We start from the raw sequence: 20,928 nt of genomic DNA, 5'->3' as shown, positions 1-20,928 counted from the left end.
TCACCCGCCCTTTGACCTCCAGTTTCACTTACCCACACATACTTACACATACACACAAATTCACACATAAACACACTCTCACACATAAACACACTCACCGACAAGCATGCACACAACATCTATTTAACAGCATTTTTTGCTTACCTCAGCTGCCATGGAAGGGCATATCCCAGCTTATTGTACTCTATTTTTATTACACTATTAGTGAATAATATATTGTATTTATTTAGTACTAGTGTAATACAAAATTGCCAGAAAAGAAAGAGAGGAGCCCTAGCTGCCCCTGTGTTCCTGGCACTGAATTTGCCACCAATGAGGCCAGGGGTCGCAAAGGCAGTGCTGGGGGTAGCAAAGGGCAACCCTGGGGTCGCAGCCGCGACACCTAAATGACGTCCACGGCCTTCACTCTATTGTAAATATAATGTGAGTGGTCACCTACCCTCTCCCCAAAACTCGGACATTTGTTACATTTTAGTAAAACTGTTGGGACGTCGGGACAGACCACGAAAAACTGGACTGTGCAGGGAAATGCTGGATGTCTGGTCACCCAAGTGACTTTGTGTATTTTGCTTGTAGCTGTTCTAAAATGAAAATTCCATAATGAAACAACATCTTGAGCTGAAATATGAAAGCTACACATAGCCCCCCCCCCTTTCCTGAACAGCCTGCGTTAACAGAGCTAACCGGTCCCCTCAGAAAAGAGGGTTATGATAAGGAGGCAGAAGAGGCACATTGCTCTGTAGGTACTAAACGTGGAAGGCACTCACAAAAACAAGTTTGCATAGTTTATACTTTTGACAACAGCTAGCATTTTCATTGCTCTGGTAAGGAAACCTATGTGTGTGCACTTTTTTATTCTCTGAACAAACAAATCCACAAATCATGACACCATGACAGGAGAATAAAGCACATGGAAGCTCACTGTGCTGGCCATGAGTGAACAGAAACACCATGCGCTTCCCAAACAAGCCAGAATTCAGCCCTCATTTCAGCAAAGTAAATTCACCAAACCCAGCATGCTGGATCCCAGTTACAAGCTACACGTCTCATCTGTTGTCTACAAAAGGGACCCCTGGTTGCCCGTCCACAAAAACTAATAGGAACACAATGGTACAATGTAACCACCCTAAATCGCATGGCCTTGATGGGCAGCCCATTCAAGCAATGGCGCACCAATGGAAAACAAATGGCAGCCAATGGCTGGAGGGGGCTGACTCAGAGCCCAGTGTCTATCTGCTAGAGCGGTCTGTAACCGCGCATTAAATAATAGAACTGACAGGTATTAAATAGAGAACAGAGTACACTGCTCTTTGTAAGTAGTGTTGAGACGTTGTAAAAAAGAAGTAACGACGCCTCTATTCTTCTCACCAACCTCCCTTTGCGGCTGGTGTGCACCACACTTGTACCATCTGGGGCTGCATTACAGACAGTGCCCCGGGGGTACACCAGGCGTGTGCACCTGCTTTCTGTGCTCCCAGGGCACTGCTTTATTACAGAAAGGGCTAGAAGTTGGAGCAGCCTGTAGAGTGTATGGAAAGGTAACTATGTAATAGGTGTGCACGCGTTACGGAAGGTGGAGTGATGGTGGTTTCGACGGGATGAAAAGAACAGTAAATGAGGGCTCGGAGCTGGGAGGGGCTGCAGGCTCAGATTGGTCAGAGCCCCTATGAGGTCGGGCAGCCTGGGGGCGCTTCTGCTAATGTCACTCAGGGAGGTCAGGCCCCACCAGGACCGGTCTGTTTCATATCCCTAAAGACTAGACCTACATCGAGCCATCTCTGAGCTCCCGCAGGTCTCTCTCATGCAAGCCTAGGGAGCGGACATGGCTTCCGAGTGTCTATCCTCGACCACAGCCAATGGATCATACTTGCTACAGCTTAGAATTGTTTAATGGATGAAGAGAGACTGTAGAGTTTGCAGCCCAACTCCGTGTCTATAAATGCAATTACAATACAATGCGAATTGGCTGTGGACGTTCACAGCAAATCCTTCCCATGCAGGTGTGTCCTTCTACAAAACAGAAGAGTGCGGTGAACCCCTACACTGCCCCTTCTGTATTACTGATGGCCTTGGGCATATTTTAAGAGGGTGTCCCTCATTTGTATGAGTGCATGACCCCATGCAAATGAGGGCAACACTTTGCCTCTACACCCATACCGTACTATGTATGTGGGGGCAGAGGCACACTCACTGCGGTACAAATAGGCATTGCAGAGTCATTACACACCCCGAGGGCACCTTCTGGAGGGGGAGAGGTGGTCCCTTGGACCCCCACCAGACATGTTCATCGAGGCAGGGGCACTCACTCACTGCTGCGGCCCACGGTGTGGTCTCCGTGTTCCATGGACGTACAGACTGGGTGCCGCCTGCACTGTGAACTGCGGATCAGCTGCTTCAGTCAGTCCAGCTTTAAGTAAAACCTGCCCCTTGGGCAACATGAGTTCACGGTTGCCCTGGGGCCAGCACGTTATCAGTAAAAGGCTGCGCTGTCTTTTGACTGTGTCCATCGCATCTACTTAAAGGTGCGCTGCGGTGCAAACAGAGACAGCGCACCCTTACTGCAACACGGCTCCCACATGTCAATCCGCACAGGATCAGCAGCTTAGTGGTCCTTTGGAAAAGGGAGGATTGTCCATCACGCCAGTCCTTTGAAATGCCAGCCAGATGGGACAAGGGTGAATAACAGGCGAGGACCACCACCAGATGGGTGAATCAAGAAACATCCCCGATAAACCCCGTCCCTATAGACAAAGCTTCAAAGACCAGGAAGAGTAAATCATATCCGGCTTTGATTGACATGGGGCTGATTTGCCTCAGCTCGTGTCAGCCTTACAGTGGCATCATACCCTTTAGAAAAGTCTACTAGCCCATGTCTTTAACCTTTTCATCACTTTCATGACTTTCAGAGGCGAGGCTGCTAACGCTGGCAGACACTTCGATCAGCCTTTCAGAATCTGCTGAATGAATGCAAAGACACACACAATGAAGCAGCCACAGCTTCCCTCTTCCTGCTAACCACTGACAACATTCTCTCTTCCGCATCTCAGAATGTTTGGGGTCGGTTTGTAGCAACTGTTTCCATGGCTTGTCCCCACAGGGCTTATCGTCTTCTGTCACAAAAGTTCAAAGCTGATACTTGCGGGGCATAAAGAATGGCTTGCAAGAGGCCCTCCCCCCCCCCCCCACCTCCTGAATCAGGTGACAAGAACACATAAAGGACAACTCCAGGATTCTGCTGTGTTATGCGTCCATGCAATGTTATCTAATTCTGAGTCCTCAACATTCGTCAAGTCTTTCCACCATTTTGAGACTCCTAGTTCATTCATTCTTTTTTCTTTCTCCCTTTTTATTTGTAGATGTCTCACTGTTTGGTGCAGAAGGAAGCCTTGAAAATGGGTGAGTACCCAGGGGCATGCTACTGGGGTGAGAGATAAAACCTGATGTGGAAAATGAGAAGGTATGGAAGTGCTGGAATAGTTCCTAGCTCACCATATGCTTCAATGGAAGGGATGTGCTTTTAATGAAATTGGTGAAAAATGTGACGTACTTAGTTTAATACTGGTGAGGGAAAATAGTTTTAGACTCTAAAAATCCATCCGCGGGGCCTGGAGGGTGCCAGTGAGATAGCTCAGCGAGTTTGTGAGCCCTTTGCCAACATTATATAGCAGTTTGTGGGTCACCTATTAATCCTCTGGCACCTAGTTCATTAGTGAGGGTCTGAAAGGAAGGAAAATCAGTTAAAGCAGAGATAAAATGCTGTTAAAAACTATTTTCATTATTTATGCATCGATGTAGGGGCTCTGCCATAGCCAATTTGGCGGAGTGAATTACGAAACATTTATTTATGGGTTTGATAAGATATGGTTGGGGCTTCTGGTGAACAAAAGGCCTTCAAATGCTGATGAGTTTTGACAGACATTCCTCACTTTCCTTCCTTAGGATGGACATGTTTGTCCTTACCGTCCTTCCTTAAGTAGGGCATATTTGTCGTTACCCTTCGTGCCTTGATTGGGTTGTACTTGTCTAACCTTCCTTCCTGTGTTGGAACACTCGTCTTTACCTTCCTTGCTTACATTGGGCCTCTTTGTTAATATGCCTCCTTCACTGAATTATGCATGTCCATATATCCCTTCTCTGAGTTGGAAATACTTGCTCTAAGTTGTTTATGCTTCTCCTTACCTCACTTCCTTGAGTTGGATATATCTGTCCTTCCTCTTCCTTCCTCAAGCTGTTTAGGTTTGTCCCGACCTTTCCTCCTTTAGTTGAATATGCTTGCCCCTATCTTCCTTCTTTGAGATGGACATACTTGTCCTTGAATTTCTTTCCTTCCTTGTGTTGAACATGCTTGTCCTTGCCTTTTTTCTTTGATTTGGACATACTTGTCTTTATCCTCATCTTCCTACCTTGAGTTGGACATTAGTGACCGTATCGTCACTCCCTTCCTTACATTGGACTTAAGTGCCCTCACATTCTCTCCTTGATTTGAACATATACTTGTCCGAACCTTCATTCCTTTCATGAGCTGAACAGGTTTGTCCATCTGTTCCTTCCTTGAATTGTACATACGTGTTCATAATTTCCTGCTCTGAATGTTCTCCAGCTCAATAACGAGTCAGAAGAACATATGGAAACGGGAGAAGCTTTTGCTCCACTTTGGCTCAAGACTTTCCTCCGCTATTTAAGTGGTCCAAAGTGCTAAGACCACTGAACTGGGAGCTTGTGTTAGTGTAGCGTAGAGTAAGTTTGACTAGGTAGGACTGCAACTGAATACAGACTTTTACAGAATTAGTGTGTCTCTTAAGGTGCCTAAAATATTCTGGTAGGTGGGTTTGTGCAATGGGAGGATATTCAAGTGGGCCACAGTATGTGCACATCATGTCATTTTCAGAGCGCCCACCTGAGGTTCCAAAGCAGTCAGTAGTTTGGCCACCGCAGTGAATGGAGTTTCCCCCTGGTCCTGGCAGGATGCCGCAGTGTGGATTTTAATAATGTGACACCTAGAACTGTAAAAATACAACATCCCTTGGTGTCTCATCTGAATCTTGGTCCTAGTTTGTGACGAGGCATTGCATATCACAGTCAGATAAATCTATTGGGCCTAACCTAGAGGAAATCCTGATGCCATGCTTGCTAGATATATGGGAGCGGTCAGCAGATCGCCTTGTCCCTTGCGGAGAGATGGTCCACCCTCACCAGCCCGGCGTAGGATGGGAAGCAGCTTCAAAGTTGAGCCTACTACAATGTCAGATTATAGTGGTGCTTTCTGACTACTAGGTCTATGTTAAAGATGCCAACTTTAGGTTTGCTGTGAACACACACCTGCCTTGTCCCTGTGACCATATTTGTATCGCAACCCCCTCTCATTTCTAGCTCATGGGTTTCTTGAATTCCAAAGGCAGTTGTTCAATTTCCTGCACTTTGAAAATCATAGATCTCTGGGGTAGGAGACTGCGGCTTGCCGGGCTGCCACCACCTCCACAGCTGTCCTGCGACGGGGACTGGGCAGAGGTGTGAAGGTTGTCTAAGCCACTCTTCCACCCAGAGCTAATGGCGTCGGCCCGGGATTCGTCATATTACAGGAAGATGTAGGTACTCAAATGGCCAGGGCTGCGGCTGACCACGAGTCAAGTGTACACCCACAACATGGTGCTCGCGGAGCAGCAAAAAAGCTTGACCTTGTTCTACCCTTGGTGTCATTCATGCCGCCATGAAGTGTCAAATGCTAGCCATTACCAAATATCATCATGGGGTGGTAACATTTGCCCTGGCATCAGTCTGCCTTGTACATTACGCCTCTGCCTACTCCAGACTCTGCACTTGCGGATAATATCTGGATAGGATGCGTTCTGTCAGGATCTGAGGACCAGGGCATTTCTACATATATCTGAGAGTTGCTATTGGAGCTGTACAGAACTGTCCTCAATGACCAGTTAAATCATTTTTTTTATCCGGAGCAGATCTATATCTGGGAGCTGTGGACAACTCGACGTTACGGAGGCTGGAGAGCAAGAGAGCGGGCGGAGGGAGGAGACCACTCTGGGAAGGACTCTGAGCTTCATTAAGAAGGTGACCAGTGGCAAGTCAAAGGTAGGAACATGTCCGCCGCCCACACATAGGCACCACGCCCACTAGCCTTTAAGAGCCTGGTCCTCCCCGTGGAGCGGGAGGCGTGAACAGAGGCGGGCTTTGTCTCAATGAGGGACTTTGATGCACATCTATCAAGTTTGTGCACTCTCACCCTGACTACATGCTTTAGTTACTGAGGGGCGCACCTTTGATGATGTCATAAACGTGTGACCAGAATGTTCCTTCAGGAAGTTCTGCTTCTGTGGAATTGTGTTTGTGGAATGTTGCTGCTGTGCAGCTGCGTTTTGATGTCATCAACGTCTAATGCAAGGGATGCCTGAAACGCCGAAAGCCTCTCTGAATAGAGATGCTTGTGGTGGCAAAGACGTCTGCTCCTGTGTGGCTAGTGATGACATCTGCTTGTTATTGGTGATCTTTGTGACAGCTTAAGGTTTTGTTACTAGTGATGCCTAGACCTCTAGCACTAGTGATGAAGGTGTTGTGGATTTCATATGCCACTGTCACTACTAACAACACACACCTGTGGCATCTCCAACGTCACCACTAGTGACAGAGTTAGATGGCATCACCCGGTCCACCGCTGTTAACAGAGGTCTGTTGCATTGTGCTCTTCGTCACTCTATGACATCACAAAGGTTCTTATTCAGATCGGAGCACGTGGAGCTGATGATGCAGTTTGTGACCTCATATTCCAGTTTGAATAATAGGGTTTGTGGTATCGAGACCTCGTGATGCTGTACACCTCTGTTAATGGTAATGATGTCTGTGGTCCCGTAAGCCTTTTTCACTAGTGAGATGTTGAAGATGCCGCAGACCTCAGCTGCTAGTGATGGTGTTGATGATGTCACAGACTTCTGTTACTTGTCACAATATTAGTGATGTCCTGTACTTCTCTTTTTGGTGGTGTTTGTTAAGCCATCCTGGGGGTGGTGTTATTGATGCCTTACACCACGGCTACTAACATAGGCTCTGGAACTAGGGGTGCAGGGGGGCTGCAGCACCCCCCTAATAACCATGATGGAGTTCAGAAGGTGAATTGGCAATAAAGATGACTCTAAAATTAGTTTTTATCTTGTCACCTTTGCTCTACGTTTAAAGACAGGGGTCAAATGTCAGGCTGTGTCTCCTGAATTATTGCTGCATATCCTTTTAATATGAAGGTTGGGGTTTACTTTTCTTTCTCCAACTGCAAATTGAGAGACTTTTTGTAAACTGAACTGTGAAACAGTCTTGGTGGGGGAGAGGGAATGTGAAAGGAAAAGTTGTAAGTGACGTTTTAAAAAAAAAACGTACAACACAATGTAATTACCTGCAACTGAACTTTACAAATATTACAAAATATATCAGTAGTTAAGAAAGCCCAAATGAAGGCCATTTTAGCAATTCTGAAGAGAAGAGGGAAACAAGGACTTTAAAAGGATCAAAACAAATCAAGACACATTCCTTAGTGATGATGTTTGTGACGCTACAGACCTCTATCACTAGCGATGATATTTCATATGCCATTGACTATTGTCCTATTACTTACCGGTAATCTTCATTACTCCGGGTCCCGTAGTCCTCGACACCGTCATGGACAAGTGAGATCTACTATCTCACTGACAGAAAAAAGAACGAAGGAATGCTGGACCTACCCTCCCCCTCCCACTGGGAGTACTTAAGGAGTACCGTCCCAGCATTCCTCCTGAAATACCAAGCACCAATGAAGGCCGGCAGACAGGGAGGGAGGGAGGGAAGTCATGACGGTGTCGAGGACTACGGGACCCGGAGTAATGAAGATTACCGGTAAGTAATAGGACATTACCCCCAGGTCCCTCCGTCCTCGACACCGTCATGGACAAGTGAGAAATACCAAAGCAAACACCGGCATTCATACCAGAAAACACAACAAACCACCAGGATAGCAAACAAACCCAGAGATTTATTGGAAATAAGCAGAAAAAAAAAACATTTAGGAGCGAACAGAGCTCAACACCCCCAATGCAAAACCTCCATCATCCCCCAAAAGATTGAGGAGACGATAATGCCTGATGAAGGTATTAGAAGAGGCCCACGTGGCAGCCCTGCAAATCTCAGAGAGAGGAACACCCCGAACCTCCGCCCAAGAAGCAGCCACCCCTCTCGTAGAACGACCCTGAACCCCCAAAGGAGGAGGAGAACCAGACAGAGAGTAGGCCAAGGAAATGGCTTGCTTCAGCCAACGGCCGATGGACACAGAAGAAGCCTTACACCCCAGAGAAGCCGCACCAAAGGAGACAAAAAGGGAGTCCGACTTGCGAAATTCAAGTTCGGTCACGATAAACACGCAGAGCCCTGCACACATCCAACAAAGACCACCGGGGACCACCGGGAGAATCCAAGACAGAGCCCAGGGAGGGCAACACCAACTCCTGGCACCTGTGAAATTGCGAAGAAACCTTCGGCACAAAGGAGGAATCCAGGCGGAGAACAACCCCACCCTCCGAGAAAGACAGAAAGGGAGCACGAGCCATCAAGGCCCCCAACTCCCCAAGACGTCGAGCAGAGGTGACAGCCACCAGGAAAACCACCTTGAGGGTGAGAAACTTTAAATCCACCGTCTCCAAGGGCTCAAAAGGAGGACCGACCAAAACCCGCAGGACCAAAGGCAAGTCCCACAGGGGAAAGGAAGGGCGAGGCACAGGCCGGGAAACAGTAAAACTGCGAAGAAGACGAGAAACCAATTCTTCAACATCCGAAAGATTCCCCCACGGGGAACGAAAAGCCCGAACAGCGGCCCACTGGGCACGCAGCGTAGAAACAGCCAAACCCTTCTCGAAACCTTCCCACAAGAATTGAAGGACAACCGGCACGGAACAGAACAAAGGGGAGACACCCAACGCAGAACACCAGCGATTAAAATTACCCCAATGACGATCATAAGCCTTAAGGGTAGAAGGTCGTCGGGAACGCTGAAGAGCCATCGCTAAATGTTCCGGAAAACCGCGCCGTCGCCAACCCTGCCTTTCAACCTCCACACCGACAACCGCAACCGGAGAAGAGACAGGCACGGGGAAGACCGCAGAGGAGACGGAGACAGGGGAAGAAACCAAGGACCCTGCACCGCCAAAAGCCGCACCGTCGGAAACCAAGACCTCCGAGGCCAAAACGGTAGCACCGCCACCACCTCCCGATCCTCCTGACACAACCGGGCCAGAAACCTGGGAACCAGCGCCAGGGGGGGGAAGGCATAGAGGAGACGCGACGGCCACGGGAGAGACAGAGCGTCCACCCCCCAGCAACCCTCCTGCAGAAACCGGGAGCAAAAACGAGGGAGCTGAGCATTGTGCCGGGAGGCAAAGAGGTCCAGAAAGGGACGCCCAAACTTCCCGCACACAAGCCGAAACGCAACCGGGGTGAGAGACAACTCCAGAGAATCCGGAAAGCACCGACTCAGGGCATCCGCCACAAAGTTGTCCACTCCCCGAAGATGAACCGCCGTCAGAGACAGCAGATGGCCCTCCGCCCAACAAAATAGGGGCACCACCACCGCATTCAAAGACGCCGAACGAATCCCCCCTTGATGATTCAGATAGGCCACCGTCACCATATTGTCGGACCGCACCAACACGTTCCGATCGAGCAACAGAGCGCGGAAACCCATCACAGCCCGGGACACCGCCGTGAGCTCTCTCCAGTTGGATGACCGGCGGCTCTCCAGGAGGGACCAACGACCTTGAAGGGAGCGAGACCCCAAGGTCGCCCCCCAACCCAAGGCGCTGGCATCCGAAGTCAAGACCAGAGAAGGAGAAGACTGCAGAGGCAGGCCCAAAGACAGATGATCCCTCACAGACCACCAAAGAAGAACCGGGAGGACCACTGGAGACACAGGAATGAGAATCTCCAAAGCGAGGGACCGGGGATCCCAAAGAGACAGAAGGTACACCCAAAGGGGGCGCAGATGAAACCGTGCCCAAGCCACTGTAAAAACAGTCGCCGCCATCAGACCCATAAGACGCAACCAAAGGCGCACCGGAAAGTCTCCCCCCAACCAGAAACGATGAGCAAGGGACACCAACGTCGTCACCCGAGGTTCGGGGAGGAACACATGGTTCAGATCCGAACGGAATCGGGCCCCAATAAAAACCAAGTCCTGAGACGGAGTCAGTTGACACTTGGGCAAGTTGATCAGGAAACCATGGGCCCGCAACGCCGAGCACACCACCTCCCTGGCCTCCAGTAACAGGACCCGAGATGGAGCATGGATCAACCAGTCGTCTAAATAGGGGTATACCATCACCCCTTGGAGATGAAGCCATGCGACCAAAGGCGCCACCACCTTCGTAAACACCCGTGGCGCCGACCGGAGACCGAACGGCAAGACCATGAACTGGAAATGACGTCCCTGAACACAAAACCTCAGAAACCTGCGGGACCGAGGATGGATCGGTACATGGTAGTACGCATCCTGAAGGTCGAGGGTACACATGAAGTGCCCCGGCAGTACCAACGGAATTATCCTTTGTAAAGTCTCCATGCGGAAAGGAATTCTGGCCACCCATTTGTTCATAACCCGCAGATCCAAAATTAAGCGGAAACCCCCCGTGTTCTTTGGAACCAGAAAGACCAGGGAATAGAACCCCAACCCCGTCTCCAGCGGGGGGACCTCCTGAATGGCACCTTTTCGAAGAAGGTCCAGAAGCCCGAGAGAAAGATGAGACCGCTTTACGCGACTCGAAGGCCAAGGAGTCGGCCGAACACCCGAGTCCGGAGGCGGAGTCGTAAACTCCAGAACATAACCCTGGCGAATGATGTCCAACACCCAGACGTCGGAACAAGACTGAACCCAGGCAGCCAGGAAGAAGCGCAGCCGCCCTCCAACCAACAACCCGGGAACCACCGCCAAAGAGTCAGGAACGTGGCTTGGCAGGAGGAGGGGATTTAGCCTTACGGTCCCGACCACGGCCAGAAGCAAACCTACCCTGGCCTCTCACAAACTGTCTACGAGAAGCAGGGCGAAAGAAAGATTTGGGTTTAGAAGGGACAGGAGCAGTAGTAGAGATTTTAAAGGAAGAGGAATGTTTCTTTTCCTTAAACAATTTGTGTAACTTTGCCTCCAACTCCCCCCCAAACAACATAGTACCCTGAAAGGGCAACCTCAAAGCGCATGCTTTCTGCGCAGAGTCAGTCTTCCAGTCCTTAAGGACAAGACTGCGCCGTGCAGCCACACAAGCTCCCCCGGAAAGAGCCGAAGCCCGCACAACGTCAAAGGAGACATCAGATAGGAGTTCCACCTGACGCTCAATCTGCTCCAGCAAACCAGAACAGTCCGTGGCACTATCCATAGACTGATAGAGGGACTTCAGGTCAGACAACAGTGACTGCGACACATAAGTCCCGTAGATGCCTGCTCGTAAGGCCAGGTGGGAACCAGAATACACTTTACGGAGCGCCACATCCGCCTTCTTGTCAACCGGATCCTTCAGTACAGCATCCTCAGCAAGGGAAGTACGCCCCACCAAACTAGCCACAAACGAGTCAATAGGAATCGAATCAGGCAGTTCAGTAGCCATATCCTGCAGAGGATAGAGTTTAGTCATGAAGCGCGGAATCAGGATGCGATCCGGATCAGCCCACTCGCGCTTCAAAACATCTCGGATGAAGGGATGGACAGGGACATCGACAGTGGCAGCACTCTGAAATTGTCGCAACAAAGGGCCCCTAGAGGTACTAGGCGTGTCTCCGTCAGGGAACCCCATGTTCTCTTTAACATGCTGCACAATTGCGGACATAGTCTCCTTGTCCACATATTTGCCTTTCAACTCCTCCTCTCCCAAACCCGCAGACTCATCGCCACTAGAGTCCGAAGACACAGGAGCAGGACACCTGCGACGGGATCCAGCATCACCCATCTCAGACAAAGTCTCCCTGATCAAGCGCTTAATATGCGCATCAGCACCAGTATCACGGCGCCTGGATCTGGCAGGAGAGGGAGACCTGGAAGCACTAGAGGAAGAGGACGACCTCTCCCGGTGATGACGTTTCCTGGAATGTTTTCCCATCACAAAAACACACCAACAACAGCAATAATACCAGAGATAACAACCGCTATGCGGTACTCACCCCAAACGCTCGTTTTTAAACGAGTGTCCCCAAAGCCGGCAATCACGAGGCGCCTGACTTCCGTCCCCACGCTCAAAAACCGGAAGTCAGGCATGACCACATCCGGCCGGGGAATCAGCGCCATCCAATCAGAGGAGCAGCGCGGCCGCGCCCCCCAGCAAGCCCAGCAGGCCGGGAGAGGCGGCCATCGGGCCAGGAGAGAACCAACGCGGTATTACACCGCCGCGAGGTCCGGAATGAAGAGGCCCGCGCCACTCCCCCCAAGCCCAGCAGGGAGGGAGAGGCAAACAGCGAAGGGCCGCCGGCATCCAGGTAAGACCCAGCAGCCACAACGCCACATCCAGAAAGAAGGCAGGAGCGCCCACGCTCCTGCCGCGTCCTCACACTGTCAGGATGACAGAAAAAAGAACAGGAGGAATGCTGGGACGGTACTCCTTAAGTACTCCCAGTGGGAGGGGGAGGGTAGGTCCAGCATTCCTTCGTTCTTTTTTCTGTCAGTGAGATAGTAGATCTCACTTGTCCATGACGGTGTCGAGGACGGAGGGACCTGGGGGTAATGCTGATGTTTCTGAAGCTACAGACCTCTCTTACTGGCGACGATGTTTCTGACGCTACAGACCTCTCTTACTGGCGACGATGTTTCTGACGCTACAGACCTCTCTTACTGGCGACGATGTTTCTGACGCTACAGACCTCTCTTACTGGGGATGATGTTTCTGACACTACAGACCTCTCTTACTGGGGATGATGTTTCTGACACTACAGACCTCTTACTGGAGATTATGTTTTGGACACTATAGATCTCTCTTACTGGGGGAGGATGTTTCTGACACTACAGACCTCTTACTGGAGATTATGTATGGACACTATAGATCTCTCTTACTGGGGATGATGTTTCTGACGCTACATACCTCTTACTGGAGATTATGTTTTGGACACTATAGATCTCTTTTACTGGTGATGATGTTTCTGAAGCTATAGACCTCTCTTACTGGTGATGAGGTTTCTGAGGCTACAATCCTCTTTTACTGGTGATGATGTTTCCGACGCTACAGTCCTCTTACAGGAGATTATGTTTCGGACACTATAGACCTCTCTTACTAGCTAAGATGTTTCTGATGCTGTAGACCTCTTTTACTGGCGATGATGTTTCTGACGCTAATAACCTCTCGTACTAGTGATGATGTTTCTGATGCTAATAACCTCTTTCACTAGTGATGATGTTTCTGATGCTATTGACCTCTCTTACTGGGGATGATGTTTCTGACGCTACAGACCTCTCTTACTGGGGATGATGTTTCTGACACTACAGACCTCTTACTGGAGATTATGTTTCGGACACTATAGATCTCTTACTGGTGATGATGTTTCTGACGCAATAGACCTCTCTTACTGGCGATGTTTCTGATGCTATTGACCTCTCTTACTGGGGATGATGTTTCTGACACTACAGACCTCTTACTGGAGATTATGTTTTGGACACTATAGACCTCTCTTACTGGCGATGATGTTTCTGATGCTATAGACCTCTTTTACTGGCGATGATGTTTCTGACGCTACAGACCTCTCTTACTGGTGATGATGTTCCCGATGCTAATAACCTCTCCTACTGGTGATGTTTCTGAGGCTAATAACCTTTCTTACTAGTGATGCTGTTTCTGATGCAATTGACCTCTCTTACTGGGGATGATGTTTCTGACGCTACAGTTCTCTTCCTGGAGATTATGTTTCGGACACTATAGATCTCTTTTACTGGTGATGATGTTTCTGACGCAATAGACCTCTCTTACTGGTGATATTTCTGATGCTACAGACCTCTCTTACTGGCGATGATGTTTCTGAAGATACTGACCTCTCTTACTAGTGATGATGCTTCTGACGCCACAGACCTCTCTTACTGGCGATGATGTTGCTGACGCTAATTACCTCTCTTACTAGTGATGATGTTTCTGATGCTATAGACCTCTCTTACTGGTGACGATGTTCCCGACGCTAATAACCTCTCTTACTGGCGATGATGTTTCTGATGCTATTGACCTCTCTTACTGGTGAATATGCTTCTGAAACCATAGACCTCTCTTACTGGTGATGATGTTCCCAACGCTAATAACCTCTCTTACTGGTGATGTTTCTGACGCTAATAACCTCTCGTACCAGTGATGATGTTTTTGATGTTATTGACCTCTCTTACCGTTGATGATGTTTCTGATGCTATTGACCTCTCTTACTGGTAATTATGTTTCTGACACTATAGACCTCTCTTACTGGTGATGATGTTCCAGACGCTAATAACCTCTCTTAATGGTGATGTTTTTGACGCTAATAACCTCTCGTACTAGTGATGATGTTTCTGATACTACAGACCTCTCTTACTGGCGATGATGTTTCTGAAGCTATAGACCTCTCTTACTGGCGATGATGTTTCTGATGCTACAGACCTCTCTTACTAACAATGATGTTTCTGATGCTACAGACCTCTTACTGGGAATTATGTTTTAGACACTATAGATCTTTTACTGGTGATGATGTTTCTGACGCTACAGACCTCTCTTACTGGCGATTATGTTTCTGATGCTATTGACCTCTCTTACTGGGGATGATGTTTCTGACACTACAGACCTCTTACTGGAGATTATGTTTCGGACACTATAGATCTCTTTTACTGGCGATGATGTTTCTGATGCTACAGACCTCTTACTGGTGACGATATTTCTGACGCTATAGACCTCGCTTACTGGTGATGATGTATCTGACACCACAGACCTCTGTTACTGGTTTCAGATGCTATTGGCCTCTCTTACTTGCAATGATGCTTCTGAAGCTAGTGACCCCCCCCTTCCTAGTGATGATGTTTCTGATGCTATAGTCCTCTCTAACTAGTGATGATGTATGTGATGTCATCGATGTCTGCTTCGTTATGATCTTGTGATTGTATAGACAGAGCTTTGTTAATATTGAGTATATTTGTGATCCCAGGTGTGTCTACTGATGGAGGCGATGTTAGTAGTGCTTTAGGTATCTCTTACTGCTGATGATGTTGATGAAGCCATGTACTAGTCTTACAGGTGATGGACATTCTATTACTCGAAACCTATGTTACCAGTGATGATTTTGGATTCCACAAGCCTCTGTTAATAATGATGATTTTGTAATGCTATATAATTCTATTACAAGTGATCGTGTTGTTGCTATAAATTGTACTTCCTAATAATGATGAGTATGATGCTATATACTACTGTCAGTGCTTCCGGTGCAATCCACCTGTATTTTAGGAATGTTGCTAGTTATGAGGCATTTGTCTATTACTGAAGATGTTTGTAAACAAAAGCAACTTCAAAATAATCTGGAATTTGATAATTGTGTTTATTGGTGAGCAGTAACCCATTAATCTGAGTCCTATTAAAGGGACTTTAATTCTTGCCTCTTGCCTGTCACTACATTGCATTTGTGAGCTTTGTCGTTTTGTCCAATTTCCGCAGTATTCATACATGTTCCTTATTTTCTTCTTCATGTTAGCTTGGATTGAGGTGGTAACGAGGTCTGATATTTAAAAAAGGCCCTAACGTTATCCCCTTACACCGTAACATTTAAATGTGTTGTCTTGTATTTTAATATTTATGTAGCACTTACAACCCTATATGGGTCGCTGAAGCGTTTGCCTTCATGGGTAGCAAACAACACCAAGTAAGATGTGTGGTTGAGAGTTGTGTTGTCTTTTTTGCACCTATGTGGGTAGTGTTTCCATGTTATGCGTGAGGGCCACCTGGATGCGTGAGATGGGACGCAGCTCCTAGCAGTGTGATGGATAATAAGTGTGAGAGAAAGGCAGGCTATGAGCCGCTCTGCAAGGCTCTTTATGGTATTTGCGCTCTCCATAGTTCACTTAACTGCTTACTGCACTCAGTTGACCATTTTGAGAGATTTTTTTTAAGTTCATGGTCCTGAGCAGGCATAGGTTAAAGGGTAAAATGGTGGAGAGATCTCATGGGATGTATATATGATGTAACAAAGCAAACAATTACAACTTATGCCTTCACAACGTGGTTTTTACATCGCAACTACCATTACAACGCATGATTTTACAATGCTAAACTAAAAAATCCCCATTACTTACCTTATAATGCATTGTAATGGCATGCGTTGTAATGGCATGTGTGGTAATGGCATGCGTTGTAATGGCATGCGTTGTAATGGCATGTGATGTAAAGGCAGTTGCGTTGTAACAGCTGCGTTGTAACAGCTGCGTTGTAAAGGTAGTGCGTTGTAAAGACTGCGTTGTAATGGTTGTTTCACCCCAGGATGGATCTAGATAATATCATCCCATATCGGATTGTCATTGCTGGATGTCAAGAAGCAGTCATAGAATGTAGCTAGTTGGAACTGCAGTGGTACACTACATTAAAATCCTCCATTGACCAGTGGCGTTCGGCAGATCTCTTCAGTTATTCAGTTCCTGTTCAGTTGGTGATGGGTGGTTTATATGCTGTGGACTGGTACAGTACCCCTTTTTTCCTATGTGAATGTAAGAGTGCCAAGTAGTAAAAGGGAATTATTACGCAGCCCGATTAACTATTATCGGCTGCCCAACTACAGAGTGTTTTTTAGGAACATTTGAAAACAACAGGTGGTGGTCGCTTCCTGTCCCAAAATTTACAACAGTGCTCAGAGTTTACTAACAATCAAAGAATAAACACCAGCCTTTGAAAGATGTGGGTGTATTGTAGGCCCCACTTTAGAGGTTGTTTGTGTGTAGACGTCCAAGGTTTGATGGAACAGAACATGTTTGCAGGCAACTTCTTGTGTACAAGTTGTGTGGTGTGAGCATGTCAAATATCATAGAGGGATAGGCAAACATATACATTGGCCCCATTCATAAAGATTTTGCTGAGAATGAGTGTGACTGACCCCTGTAGTAGACCTAGCTTAATCCTGGAATTCAGCAGGAAACCCTGAGTACAAATGTATGTTACAGCAGCATTTTTGTGAACTGGGTCTACTGGGCTTACTTTGGAGAAAGTGTTGAGCCACTATGGTAAGTAATTAGGCAGAGGCTGCTCCATAATCAGTGCATACTTTGAGGCAGTGGGTGCAGGTGGGGCCCACCAGCATTCATTTTTTTAGACTTTTTTTTCCTCAACAGAACAAGACTGATAAAGAGGCCGGGCATGGCTGGCAGAGAGAGGACTAAAGAGGCCTGAGTTTCAACCAAGACCACGCAGCTTGAATACTCAGCATCACAACCTTTGAAACCACCTGTCGGGCCTTCTGAGCTAAACTTTGGGCCCTGACACTTATTTAATTACAGATTAGGCACTGCCAACAATATATACCCCTGCACCCCACTATACCCCAAACTATCTCACAACAGTTACCCCTTACACGTGGTAGCATAGTATGGGGTACGCTGGTATATATTGTGGAGTAGCCGCTGCCACTTTGCGGGGAATTCTGTGCTGAAAGTTTGCCACTTTCTGGGTATTTAAATGGAAGAGCGGGTCACTTGGCCCTGTATTTTGGGTTGAGTGTGAGTACTATGCTCCACGTTTAGACTATGTGCAAGACATGTAGCTGAATATTTGCGCTCCGAAGCCGGATATGTATTTTGCTGTAAATACTGCCCACGTTTTTGAGTATTTTCGAAGAATGTGCTTGGCTTACTGCTAGGCCACACGGAGTAGGAATAAACAGCGTGTTGACTAATACAACAAGCATTGGCAAAGCCAATAGGTCTCGCCTTTGGGACCTTATAAGTGTTTAGCCATGCAACAGTTGCATAACTAAATACTTATAAGGTCCCAAAAGCGAGACCTATTGGCTATGCCAAGCGGCCGTGAGGCCGCGAAAGTGAAAGTAATCACGGTCAAGCGGGGTGCGCGCGCCCGCGCACATGCTGTAGCTCTAGGCTGGCCTGGTAACACTTTTTGGAGCCCTCTCAATAAGTCTCGCCAGTTCAGCGCATGCGCTGGGCCAGGCGAGACCTAAAAAGGAAAGTCTTCACAACTTTCCAGGAACCTCGGTAAGGGAGGGTTATGTGCCTTTTATCTCAGATGGTAAGGCCTTCTGCATCCTTGGATGAGTCGCAGAGAACCTCTGTTCTCCTTTCTACGGACACCAGCTTTTAGGTGCCCACAATACTCTGGGTAGCTGATCTGAGGGCTCTGGCAGGACAGGCAGTAACTAGAAGATGCAAGGGTGATGCTTTTTATGTATTTCTACTCTAGGCCCATGGCTTTAGGCGAGTCGCTTGTCGACTGATAGCCAGTGAAGGATCCCGAGTCCTACTGAGATGTTGACTGACTTTTGTCTCTTTCAGAATGGTACCAGATGGAGCCGAGCGCTCTGGTATAGTGGTAGTCCGCACCACAAACCACCGGCAAAACCTGTCTTTAAAAGGGCAAGTGACCCTCTCAGGCATTCCCTGACGAGCCTTATTTATATATTGAATGCTTTGTTTTAGCATTCTGAGAGAATAAGACCCTAATTTGATCACCGTTCCAATATGTGCATTGAAACTACGTTTTGCGTGTGTGCGACAACGTCCTGCAGTGTTGCACGATTTCTCGGTGTGGAGTGGCATGTACTCGTACTACTTGTGATGTGCTTGTTATGTGTGTGAAGAAACCTTGTACTGCTGCAGCCATCTTGTATTGGTCTTTGTGTTGAGGAATCTCCGACTTGTCTTTCCGATACCTCTGTTGTGTGTTAGTGAAGCTTTATAACCTTCCACTACACAGAAGTAAAACCAATTGGCATTCCCAGTGCATGCTTTTTTTTTTAGTTCTTTGCTTTAAGTGGTTTGGAGCACAGTCTTAGTTCCAGCAAGGCACTTGGGGCTTGCTAACTGACACTGTTTATGGTCTCGAAACCTGAGAGTCACAAAATCACAGGCTCTGCCACCACAAAACAGTGAGTCATAATATACGAAAGGTGCTTTGGTTGTGGGGGAGAAATCCGGATTAACTCTCGCAGTTAATTCTGAGTCGCAAAGAGGACGACGTGAAAGGCGCGTCCCACCCCTCTTTGAGATTGCCAATTAAATGTGACTGCAATTGTGGTCAGTATCCCTTGAAAAGTTATGGGGTGGGAACTGATTCACAAAGGGAAACCTGTCCCATTGGACAGTTTCCTGTTTGGGAAATGTGTTGTGTCCTGGGGAAAGCAGACCGCCCGCTCCTCCCTGATGTCTTACCAAATTGTAACTTTAAAAAAAAAAGCAGCATCTGTCTATTTAATAAAGAACAATGTTTCCATTTGGGAATGCAGTTGTGTGGATGAAGATCTGTTGACCCGTGCAGACCACCATCCTTGATGTCGCAGCCACATCACAGGTACTCGCAAATTGTGGCCGATTCAGCGAAACTTCATTACGCAGGTCATTTTGCAACCCTCTCTGAGTGAGGAATTTACAATGTGACCCATTAGTACATAAGGCGCTTCGCAAAATCAATCCAAGATGGTAAACCAGTCACTGTGGAAATTGCACATCAATGGTTTGTGAAAAAGGATTTCAGGTCCATTTAACACTTTGAGTTCATATATAATGCTGCAGATGCAGGAAATAAAATTGGCCATAAAATGTAAGCTTCATTATGCTAACCCAAGGAAGAAGAGGCCAGAGGATAAAAAGCTTACCTGCCGACTCTGTGCCTCTGAAGGGGTGCTTGGGGAGGGACGGGATCACTCACACGTCTCTTCCCTCAGTCACTAATAACACAGGTTCCCTCAGAGACACCTAAGTGCACTTCACAGTAAAGGCAAGATCATGGAGGCCCTCTTAGTCCAGCAGCAGTACCCTCACTGCTCCCCACAGAGGGCAGCAGAGTTCCTCAGAAATGGCGGGCGCCATTATCTTGTGAAACAGCTGCTGCGGTCGGCCATGAGGTGCTTGTTCTACGGAAGCCGCTGGCTTCCTGCTCATTGCAAGGACGTGGGCTCGCGATGTGGCCAAACCTCAAAGCAGGGCTGTAGCCTGAGAGCGTTACGTCACACTGCCTTGTCACTTCACAAAGACCAGCAGACCTATCGCAGCTGGTGTCAGGGCAAAGTAGTGGGGCGGGGGCAAATCCGAAAACAAATTGAGAAACAGAAATCTTACCTAAATCCTGCTGCATTGCCTCTCTTCTGGCTGCACTTCAGGCACAGGCTCCCAGACTGCCCTGCGGCCAATCCTGACGCTGCTCTCACAGCATGAGAGAAGTGTCAGGATTCGCCCGAGCGCCCTAGATTTGTGCTCCTAGGGAAACTGGGAGCCTGCTCCTGCTCCCGCCAACCAAGCAACGCAGCTCGGGTTGGTGAGAGCTTCAGTACATCTACCACTCCGCCTGTGCCTGTCATCCCATGGCCACGCCCCAAGACTCCATGGCATGGAGAAATATCAAACTATATTAAACTTGCTTTATTCTAGTTTATTTTTCAGAGTTGCAGCTGCCGCTGGCGAGAGTGGGAGGGGGCGCTCCTTCGCCATGGCGGCGGAGCTGCTGCTGAGACCTATGTGCCGATCTGGCAGTTTTCTGCCGAGCAGGGCCAGTTTTAGCATGTGCGGCACCTGGCTTGATGATCTTTGTTGCTGCCTTCTCCTTCTTCACGATTCCCTCACTACCACCGCCCAATGGTGCCCTCATCTCTCTATAGCCCTGCTGCTATTTACCTAATGTCTTTTATAGGGCTACTCATGCCAATGTAGCTCTCAGAGTGCTTTACATCACGCAAATTGTATGCATGGAAATTGAATCATACAAGTGTGTTAATTAATGATAAGGA

At 47.9% G+C, this 20,928-nt stretch overlaps 1 protein-coding gene across 7 annotated transcripts in view; it reads left to right on the top strand.

The window, feature by feature from the left end:
- The window catches only part of ARHGEF2 (Rho/Rac guanine nucleotide exchange factor 2), a 724,728-nt gene that overhangs the window by 401,434 nt on the left and 302,366 nt on the right, over window positions 1–20,928 (top strand). For all 7 annotated transcript variants that reach the window (XM_085638384.1, XM_085638386.1, XM_085638383.1 and 4 more), the window contains exons 5-6: window positions 3,357–3,396; window positions 5,958–6,087. In XM_085638384.1, the coding sequence (XP_085494510.1) occupies window positions 3,357–3,396; window positions 5,958–6,087 (170 nt within the window). The remainder of the gene's footprint in view (window positions 1–3,356; window positions 3,397–5,957; window positions 6,088–20,928) is intronic.

This window comes from Triturus cristatus, chromosome 12 (assembly GCF_964204655.1).
Source record: "Triturus cristatus chromosome 12, aTriCri1.1, whole genome shotgun sequence".
Classification (NCBI taxonomy): Eukaryota; Metazoa; Chordata; class Amphibia; order Caudata; family Salamandridae; genus Triturus; species Triturus cristatus.
Note: the sequence above shows the minus strand (reverse complement) of the source record. Positions and strands in the feature narration are given on the sequence as shown.